The 10,965-nt window shown below is 47.5% G+C and overlaps 1 protein-coding gene across 1 annotated transcript in view; it reads left to right on the top strand.

The window, feature by feature from the left end:
- Positions 1-238: 238 nt before the first annotated feature.
- Positions 239-10,965, top strand: part of LOC144132863 (F-box only protein 41-like) — a 10,874-nt gene continuing 147 nt past the window's right edge. Inside the window, exons 1-5 of the mRNA XM_077665575.1 lie at positions 239-404; positions 3,946-4,064; positions 9,156-9,314; positions 9,976-10,070; positions 10,161-10,965. The exon at positions 10,161-10,965 is cut by the window's right edge and continues 147 nt beyond it. Coding sequence (XP_077521701.1) covers positions 3,983-4,064; positions 9,156-9,314; positions 9,976-10,070; positions 10,161-10,220 — 396 coding nt within the window. The 5' untranslated portion in view covers positions 239-404; positions 3,946-3,982 and the 3' untranslated portion in view covers positions 10,221-10,965. The remainder of the gene's footprint in view (positions 405-3,945; positions 4,065-9,155; positions 9,315-9,975; positions 10,071-10,160) is intronic.

The raw sequence follows: 10,965 nt of genomic DNA, 5'->3' as shown, positions 1-10,965 counted from the left end.
GAACTACATGTGCGTTGGCAGGAAGTAGCGTAGTCGTTAACACGCTGGGCTGCCGAACGGAAGGATGGTGGTTCGGATCTCATCGTGCACAAAGATTTTTATTATTATCAATTTGAAGAGCGTAAAGGACGGACGGACGGACGCGAGAATGAGCCATTAAAGGCTGTCGCCTTAACTGAGCGGTTGGGCAGTGAGTGCACTTCTGGGGGCCTTTTACTGAATCTTAACGGGGTACCACGTTGCCGTCTTGCATGCAGGGTCCTGTGGCTGGCGAGCGCGTGCCCATTCCTCGAGGCGGTGGCCTACGTAACTGCGTCCCACGTGACTCTCCCGGAGGCACTGTGGTCCCTGGGAGCAGGATGCAGACGCATCAAGGCGCTCATCGTACCGCCCTTAGACCCGCAGTGAGTACAATACGGTGCCGACACGGAGACCAGGACACGCGCTGGTGTTTTGGTTTCCCGACGACGTTCAAGGATACGCTATACGACAACGTCACTACTACTTGCACAACTAGTTCGACTTCTTCAATCGACGAATAACATTAAACGGAAGATAACCTCGCTTCAACACAACCGCCAACTTAGTGTCTGCGCGTTGATACAGCAGTAACGTTTGTAGAACGTTGATGTGTCGTTGTGAGGTGTTGTGATGCCCACTGTGAGGTGAACTGTACTTTTAGCACTTCTACTGTGGTTTCTACCTTTACTTAATTGGTATTTGCATTGTATTCGTCATGCTGTTCCATCAAGAACAGTAGGCGCAGAACAATCTCCGTGGTGTGAAGTACGAAGCATGCAGGGTGTTGCTGTTTACTTTTCAGTGAATTTAAAAAAAAAATACGTGTGTGGTATCGCGAAGCGTTATCAAAGCCACGTGATCACCTCGCCTCGGTCACGCTCTCTTCGTTTTCCCTTGCCCACTGTGATAATGTGGCTTATTAGAGCGCGTTGCGCCAACCACAGGCGCGCATTTTCTTCGTTTCCGTTATCACGGAATAAAGCCGTCCAATCTGAATTATGCTGCCTCCGTTGTCTAGCTTCAAAGTCGACAATGTGCCATTCACACGACTCTGGTCACCATATCTGGCGTGCCCAATGCAATGCCCAAGTGCGTGGTGGTGGTGGTGGTAGTGGTTTTTTTATTAAAATAATAGTAAAAAGGAAGGAAAAGATCTCTGCCAGCCCCGGCATCTGTCATTTGATACTGGAGCACCTGAGCTGGGGCAGCGGAAATAAAGGATAGCAGGCAGAATGGAGAAATGAAATGAAACAGTTGAGGGGACAGGAAGAGAGGATAGGAGGAGAAGTAATATATACAAACTATTTACACAATAAGAAATGTTTCCAGGTTGTGCGCGTGATTAGTTCATTTTAGATGAATTAAAACACACGCGCACAACACTGTGTTGGCGACAACTGGAGTGGGGTGTCCAGTTATTAATCTTTCAAGGTAGAACTTGCGAAGCGTTCAGTCACTGCGTGTAACTACCTGAAATCAAAATTGAAATTAAAAAATGAAATTAAAATTGGTTTTGGGGGAAAGGAAATGCCGCAGTATCTGTCTCACAAGCGCGTGGCCTGGACTGACATTATCGCCCGCAGGGCGTTGGCCGCTGTGTCTGAGGCCATTCTAGGGTGGCTGCATGGCACACACTATCGTCGGCCGCTGTAAACACATCGGACTGCATGGTCTTGGACCTAGCGGCCAACGTTCGCGGCAATAATATCAGTCCAGGCCACGAGCTCGGACACAAAGAGGAACTACAGGGCCTATCTACATCTGTCTGTCGGATAATTAGGCAATTACTGCATTAACTAACTGCTTACTTTTTACGTCTCACCCATATGTTGATACTATAAGATTGAAGGGTATCGTCGGCCAACTTCAGGCTATTGTTTTATTTTTATTTTACCGGCTCCATAGCCGCTGCGTGGTTTGAGGCGGTTGTCTTCATCTTCCGCAAGTTCGCTTCCCCGCACGTTTCTCGCGCTTGAAGCCGTCACAAACTCGAGTCACGCTTCCAAAGCAGAAGAGAGGTGTCAGCACGTGTTCACAGTGCTGACTGCTTCCTCAGAAATTCAAAAAAGGATGACGCACTCTCCTTCTCTGGATAGGAAAATGTATAAAGTTGCGCCCTATTACGCCCACTTCACATGCAGTAGTTCCATTAGAAAGTTAGGGACAAATTATTCATTAGTGCCCATCTGGGCGCAGCCATACGGCGACAAAGTAAAGCTGCGCATCTTTCTCAGAATATTTGCAGGTGAAGAAAAATTAGTCCTGATATCCCAGGACCAAAGCCTGTCCGCGGCAGCCGCTTTACCGACCATCTGTCTGCTAGCAGCCCTGATTGGTGTAGCTGCTAGCTTTCCGAGAAAGCAGTATAGCTTTTATTTTCTTTACTTTGCTCAGGTGGATGATATATGAGTAATTACTCCCAAAGCGAAGACTACTCCACCCAAGCGAATTCCCCTCAACACACTGTGCACGGTAGTTGAATGAGTTCTTCAAAATAGTTTAATCGGGCAGATAAATTTCTTATTTGATTCTTTTGCTTATACGATCTAAAGTCCACCAAAACTCTACTTCGATAAATGTCTTTCAACTTTGCGAAAGGAATATATAATGCCGCGAAGCTTTGTCATGTTTGTTTGTTTGTTTTTTTTTCAATTTTCTCGGCCTGCCTGCCGTCACCACTACGTGACAATATTAGAGTGTACAGTCGAACCCGGGTATATGACACTCGAAGGGGATCGCAAAACGGATCGATATATCAAATTATAGAAAAAAACGACCAAAGTTAAGCTCATCTGTAACCTATAGGCAAGAATATTTTGCACCCACGCTAGTGACAGGCTCTTTGCAGCGACTTGCCGCCTGCCGGCGGCATGCTGGCAGCGCCCCGCTCGCTGGGCGTTGGTGAGCCTAATTGGCTTCGCATCCAAGCTGCAGATGGCGTTTATTAGGAACTAGGCGCTGCCTATCGAATTTTGTTACCAGTACACAATAAATAGAGTAACCGCTCATCAAAATCAATGTGCAGTTGGCTTCCGCACGTCTTCGGCAGCGAGATACGCCAGGTGAGGGCCACCGATAGGCTTCAGTAAGGTCGGCTTCCCCCCATTACAGCGATGCGGCGTGGAAAATGAGTGCAGGAGATGGAAGGCCACCCTCAACCCAATCCACATTCACCTGGTCACACGGTTTTACAGCGCTAGCGCTGCCAGCAAGTGCACGAGGCCGTGCAGCTAACCAGTCTATGCGCGCCAAAAGTGTTCAAAGTCTGCCTTTGGGACAAGCGCGACACTTTCAGGGGCGTGGCGAGTAGTTCGATATACGAAATGGCCGGCGAAATTGTACTTCGATATACTGCGTGACTTCCCTATCATTATATGCGGGATTTTTAAGAGAATAATGTGTGCGCTCTATTGATGCAAATCTTTGCAATGCTTATTTCTTCAATCCTCAAAGCTGCCGGCACGCGTCTTTATCGCTTTGTGATGCAAGACGTGGCCAAGTTTATCTCGAATGATCGCAGACGGGCGGAACAGATCCTACTTTGTTTAGGACAGTCGTGGTTACTGTGCACGTTTGCCTCGAAAGTTCGTTATGAGCATTAAATTTAGCCCGGCCGAGGGCGGTGGGCACGCTTGTTGCTATTGCCGCTGCCGAGTCCTTCATTTCTTTGTGGGCGCGAGTCAGCCCAATAAACTTTGTTTTGGAAACCATTTTCGCTGTCTTCCTGAAGGATGGACTGCCGTCACCACCGAGTGACCCTATATAGACGATAATTAGAAATATCCGGATTCGACTTTAACACCTTGAAGAGCAATGTGTATTGACGTTCTTATAAACTTGATTCGCCTCTATCGTATCTTGTTTTCTGTTTTCGCGCCTTATGCACGTAGGTAACCACTGCTTGCGGCGATGTTCTACTTGCAGAAAAAGGCAAGGCTACGCTGGCCATCGGGTCTGCCAGATGTTGGGAAAATGCTGGCCTCAGCTGCAGGTCGCGCGCGTCGGCGGAAGGAGCCTTACGTTGGCCAGCGTCTGCTGCGTTCGTAAGCCCATTAATTTCGATTGTTTCTGACAAGAAAAACAAAGTCACATTTCGAAAAGAAATCAAGCTACCCTTGCGCAAACAATTCCATGTCACCGAGCAAGCGCACAAACCGGCAGTCATACCTCTTTTAATTCGAAAACTTTCCATATGGCATAAACTAGGGCTGGCGGTATATTAGAGATAGTCGTGTAGTCTGTTCTCCTGCACGAACATGGGAAAGCTGCGGCTGTTATTTTGTCAGCAAGCCTCTCTTATGGCTGTAAGTCGAATTTCATGCAATATTCGTATACTTGAAGCATTTGTTTCTGCACACGTGCACAGCAAGTGAACCTCTGTCAGTTGGCAGCTGATATATCTATGTTGGCTCTCAAGCCGCCTTTTTGGTTAAAAGTCCCCTACGGACAAATTTTAAAATTATTCTTGCTGTTTGCCCTGAACGCATACTCCACAGCACAACCACTTGCTCTGCGCTTGCGCAGTAGGCCGTCTCCAGCGGCTGCTGCGACGACGAGTTCACAATGGCAGAGCGAACAGTCTCTGCTGCACAGTAGGGTTCCTTAATATTACGTAGAGGGAAAGCTGGCGCCCCGCCTATGGGAGTTTTCATGGAGCTTCATCAAGACCACCTCAGCCGCCATGGGTGCTCTAAGCATCATGGGACGGAGAGCTACCGGCTGCAGAACCACAACTTTTGGCCAAATAATGAAAAAAAACATTGTTCGATAATCAACAATGCCCTAACATTCAATACCCCCTGTATAAATTGCAACTCGTTCATGATTAAACTGCGCGAAAGAAACAGGGACAAAGGCAGGAAAACACGTACACACGCAGAGCGCACTAAACACGTACACACACAGATCTCACTGTGCTCTGCGTGTGTACGGGTTTTCCTGCCTTTGTCCCTGTTTCTTTCGTGCAGTTTAATCATTAACGAGAAGCACCAACTAGCCCGCCAGAAAACCCTTCTTAAATTGCAACAAACGAGCGGAAAAGTATCTAAGTGTAAAGTTTGCCTAAAATAAGAGATGGCTTGCTCTCCTATTGGCCAAGTGTGCACCACACAAACCAATATTTAGAGCTTAACAGGCGCACTTTTAAAAAGAAATGTTTAAAAAAACGTTATGGCTTAAGCAATTTAAGAGGTTTTAAATGACACTTCGGAAAACATAATCCTTTTATTGGCGTCGCTGCTGTTGCGTTTTCGCTGCTATGACTTTTGCGCATTACTTTCGCACCGAAGTCGTCTGCGTGCGGGGCGCGTCGTGGATGGAATGGGGCATTTTAGTAACGCCAATCTGTATTCCCGAAAAAATCCGACTGTCCCGCACCAAGTAGCTCACCGACCCATTTTGCTTTGAGCGTCCATGGTGGCTGAGGTGCAGCGCCGCTAGTTTTCCCTCTATAGTTGATAGTAAGAAACTCTGTGCTGCAGTGCAGCTGCACTGAAGACAATGGGTTGTTGCCAGACCAACCACTTGCTTTTTCTTTTCCAATTTGGACTCAAATATTTATATTAATAGGCGCATATTCCTGACACCAGACGCGTACAATTGGCTGAACCAAGGATCGGCTAGGAACGGCACGAAAATTAGATGGCTCCCTTCAGCGCTTCCTTGAGTTAAGGGAGAAAGGAGGTCTCTTCATATGAGGTGCCAAGGAGTGCTCTGAAATTTATGTGAAGTGAACTAACTTGCTCCTGTCAAACTGTTAGCCTCGAGCTATGAACCGCTACGGAAGAGCTCAAAGAAAGTGTGTATGGGTTGTTTCAGAGAACGGACATGAAACGCTACACATTTGAAGAGATTCTTCGTCCTTTCTGAAGCGACGACGACCATTAGCCCCCGGAAACAATGTTTGGCCAGCGAAAACAATAACTGCGGGACGAGGCAGTCCTGTGCGAAGCACCGTGCGTCAATACGTGTACGGCTCGATCACACATTTTTTTGCGCGAAGAACGCTGTTATAAGCGCGTCGTCGATGTTTTAATTCTTATCAAAGCCTGCTGCAGAAGCGGGTCACAATAAAACAGCCAGACATTGCACGAATAGTAGCAATACATGCTATAAATCGTGACTGGGCTACACATACCCATCGCATGCTGCATGCTACATATAAACGACCTGTTTAGAAAGCTGAATCGGTTATAGCGGTTGTCTAAGAAGAAACGAGCTACTATCTCAGCTCCCATTCCATATGCGAGAGCATTCTTGCAAGTTGGCTTTGTCAACCTCCTTCCCAACTTAGTGGTGTCTTCTAATTCCACCGAACGCCCATCTTTACTTGGGCGTTTGTTGACAGTTCACTTTTATAATGAGCATACATATACGCTTTTTGAAAGGACACTGAAGAAAGCATTTGCTTTGAATTATCACAGCGTGCGATAGCTGATGGCTGCTCAACGTAACCACGAGCCATACGAGACGATTTTTCCGCTTGTACTTCACAGCCTGCGCAAAACGCGTTTGTTGGACCGGAATGCTGAGCTCGTCGTTTTCCCCAGAGCGAATTCTGGCCAGGCGGTGCTCCACTGAAGGACACTTACGATGAAAGTGAATTTCCGCCGGATTGGTTTCTCTTATTGATGTGTTGTCTTTGCCTGCCACCCTTCTAGCTGTGTTAGTCGTGTTTTCTGTCAAGTCGCTGCAGCGCGGCCACTAGCTGGCTACTAGCTGGCTACTTTGTAAACAACCTGTGTATATAAGGGTGTTTCACTTAAGAGTTTCCACAATATCTAAAAGTAGGCTTTATGAGTTATAAGAGCGCTTTTTTCGGCATAACTTTGTCAGCGGTACAGTACATCAGAATACAGCTAAGATGTGCTAGCTAGCAGGCTGGCTAACTGATATTAAACAGTTAACTTTTTAGCTATTACGGTTAGGCTCCTTAATTACTGAAAGGCGTGTAGCCCATCGTAAGCAATATCCATATCACTCTTTAGAATTTCGAAAACGTGTTTACGCTCCGCGCTGTGGTCCAACAAATTTTGGCTGTTTCGATGAGTTATACGTGATCTGGAGAAGTTGCTTTGCCTGCAAGCTTCTCAAAAGAGCATGTATTTTGGAGCGATGCAGCCAAAATTTGTTGGACAACAGCGCCGTGGGTAACCGCGTTTTCGAAATTATAAAAAATGATATGGATATTACTTACGATGGACTGCACACGTCTCTCGATAATTTAAGGAGCCTAACGGTAATAGTTAAAAAGTTAACTAATCAATATTAGTTGACAAGCCTACTAGTTAGACATTCTAGCTGTATTCTGATGTACTACTCCGCTGACAACATTACATGCCGAAAAAAGCGCTCTTCTATCTCAAAAAGCTGATTTTTCAAAATTGTGTAATGTCTTCGGAATAAATTCTAGATTGGGCAGAAAGAACAGTTGCAGCAGTGGTCTATTGAGGGTAATGCGCCCGGCTCCCATCCGAAGCGGCAGTGGTTCAGTTCCCAACTAGGTCACGAAATTTTTATTTTTATCTGTTGTTGCTCGCTTCTGACGTCATTAGTCTTGAGAAGGATTATTGGCTCTGACAACGCAGTTAGCCTCCGAAAGGACGAACTTTCCGTCCAGTAAGGCGAAAAAACGCTTAAGGTGTAGACTGAAGCGCAACTCTCAATTCTTCTCTCAGCTAAAATTGCTCCCTTATTAAAATCTACCCCATCTTGCGGGATTATCTTAAACAATTGACCAAAACTGTTCCAACTTCGTAGTTATTGATGAGTTCGCTCTCGCCCTACCACTTGCTAGCCGTCCCGGTACGCTCAGTTCGTAGAGCGACTGATCCGGTGAAGCGGTGGACCCGGGTTCGAACGCAGGACCAGGACGAATTTGACTTCAACTGCGAAGTTTCTGTGGAAGCTGTATATATTTTCTTTTTGGAGCCGTAGCTGGGCTTAGGTGGATGCCAATGAGTAAGTACTCCCTTATTACAAGGGTATATTTTCCCGTTTACACTACATTGTCTCGATGGAAACAGGACAGTTTTAGGCAGCTTTCTCTTTTATCTCTGTGCACCCGCCGCGGTGGCTCAGGGATCTTGGGGTTCGGCTGTTAGTCCCACGGGATCGAATCCCCGCCATGGCGGACGCATTTCGATGTAGGCGAAATGCATAAACAACCATGTGGTGTCAGTGCGTGTTAAAGAACCCCCGGTGGTTGAAATCAACCAGGAGTCGGCTGCTGCCCGCGTGAGAGATGAATCCGGAGCAGGGACGGAGAAGTCGCGCACCGCCTCCCCACACCCATCCATCGGAATGCCGCTTAAGAAGCAACAGTGAGCATCGTATAATTTACTTTGTTGTCTCCTAGCACTCAAGCCCACATTCACGGAAGAAGCCTTTTGTCTTTATGGTCCTCTGGTCAACAAGGGGTTGGCCACCTGACACGGCGGACAGCTCACTTCGCAGGCTCACGTGACCAAGGTGGCAGGTTGACCACCTGATTTTCGCTCTCAATGCCTCCGACGGCGACAACGCCGCACCTTATGCGGAACGGGAGCCGCGGCTGATGTCCAAGCTTATAAAGATTGTAATAAAGATCGTGTCACACATGTACTGTACTTCATCCCCACCATGCAAAGACAAACAATGCACTCGATGTACCATTTTAATCACATAGTAATATCATGAATAGCAAAGCGTAACCATGATAAACTATGCAAAGCAATGACCACACTGTGCTGGCGCACCGAATTCGCATTTGGCCTAACTGCTCAAATCAACCTTCATTTTTTTATCCTCCGTACAGAACATCATGTTTCGAAGCAAACTATTTCATAGGAGAAAAATTTTGGGATTTTGTTTTGTCAACATATGACGAGTTTTTAAGCGCACTTCAAATTGACTGCACTTAAAGGCAATTTGCACATTTCATAAGATGTGCGTGTATTTACTCGCTCCTGGTAAATCCCGTGACGAGCTTACGGTTTACCCTTTCATGCGAGGGATTTTGTGTCAGTTTCGATACTTGGATTTTTTATTTTTTGCAGCTGCACCGTGATGATCGTGAACGTAATGCCCTCGTAGGCCCGTGAGCGTAAGCTGCCATTCTGTCCTATTTTTTCGAGCTCCCTCTGTCTCTATCGCAGTGCGGTCCTGTGTGAACCTGGTGTCTTTCGAGATCGACAGAGGGCGTGAAATTGACGAGGCGTCCGCTGAAGCAATGGTGGAAGCTGGCCTGCAACGAATCGAGCACCTGTACTTCACACACACCGTTATATCGCACAGAGCTGTCGTGATTCTGCAAGGTAATATGCCACGGCTGAAGAATACGGTTTTCAGTCATGAATTGCTCCTCAGCACTGTCTTGAAAGATATAACTTATGTTAGAGAAAGAAAAGCGTCATTTGCGGTTCAAATAACATGTTCTCCTACGTGTATATGTGCTGCAATAGTACTGTGACTCGATGCAAACAGCGATATGTCACCACAGCGCCTGTTAAAAATGTGTCGCTATTCGCTGGTCCTCTTTGTTGGAGCAATGCCATGTGTGTACCCCGAACTCAATTTATCTCTGCTCGGAGACTTGTATTTTTGCACTGCGCTTGTACCTACAGACAAAACCGAATTGACGCTTAACGCGAAAGGGCCTGCGCAGATGACAAAACGGAAATACAGTTTGTCCCCAGCGATGTGTAATTCAGGTCCAGATCCAGCCCTTCTCATTAAATGAGTAACACTGCGGTCTACGTGTATATAAAGCTAGAAATAGGAGTGGAAATGGGCGGGGAGCGTCTCCTACGGAAAATGGACAGGGAATGTGCGTGAAAAAAAAATTGTGCTGCGGCGTCAAAGATCAGTGGAACTGTAAGGCGGTCGGGCAGAAGTTCTGGCAGAAAACTACACTACGAAGGCATACCTGACATACGCTATGGGTCCTTGTGTGACCTCTAATTTTGCTTCCTGCAGGTGCTTGCCCAAGAATGAAAGAAACCAGCATCATACTGCACAGACGAGACTTTGGCTGTGCGTCGGCATTGAACGACTGTGTGGCTAGCTTAAAGGTGTGCACAAAACCGGTCCAATTTGCTGTGCATGCTAAAGGTTACACCACTGCAAGAATTAGTACAACGATCTCGCTTGCCACTTTTCAGGTGCTGCAACGAACGAAGCCGTTCGACACTATGCTCAGACTAGTACTCACCGATGAATAGGGCGGCCTCGTTGGATATAACGCCTGAAGCGAATGACTTGGGTGTTGAAAACGTGTACGCATTTTGGACGTGTAAAACCTTTTTTCTTTCACCCGCTGAAGACACGGATGCCCACTGGTTGCTGCAAATACGTGACTCGATGAGGGCTTCATTATGCCGGGCTATGTTAGTGAGGTCCTGTCTGGGCAGTCCGGTCACGAGGTCGGACGCCTGCAGCCAGGCGCCGATATGGCACAGAGAGCGCCATGACGCGGCAGTGAATGTCCGGCATGCACCAGGTCGAAGGCCTGTAAGCTTTCGCTGGCGCAGCGCAGAATGCGCAGAAAACAAGCATCAGGCGCAACTGCAGTTCATCCCAGTTGAGGTCGTTGGATGCCTCGGCCACGTGCGAGACGCCTTGAAGCGCATTGGGTCGCGTTTGCACTCACGCTCCGCTGACTCAACTACCACAGCCCCGAATGTGGGGCCACGAAACAGCCTTCGTTGATTGAGCTGCTTCGTCGTCTCGGAAGCCTTCCCTTGTGTCGTCACTGAACCTAGAGGGACAAACCCGACGCACCTGACGCGGTATACGGGCAACGCTCGCAGTCACCGGCCACGGAGCAAGACAGACCGGAGTACATGCAGGATCTGCTGAAGCTGATACGAACGCTACTCCGAACTGCAGTTTCGTGGCATGTTGTTCAGGTGGCATGGTGTCTCTGTTCTCGCTGATACTGCCGCCAACCACACTGGCCGGTTAATT

The sequence above is a fragment of the Amblyomma americanum genome, chromosome 1 (genome assembly GCF_052857255.1).
Source record: "Amblyomma americanum isolate KBUSLIRL-KWMA chromosome 1, ASM5285725v1, whole genome shotgun sequence".
Taxonomy (NCBI): domain Eukaryota; kingdom Metazoa; phylum Arthropoda; class Arachnida; order Ixodida; family Ixodidae; genus Amblyomma; species Amblyomma americanum.
The sequence above is the reverse complement of the archived record's forward strand: the minus strand, read 5'-3'. Positions and strand labels throughout refer to the sequence as shown.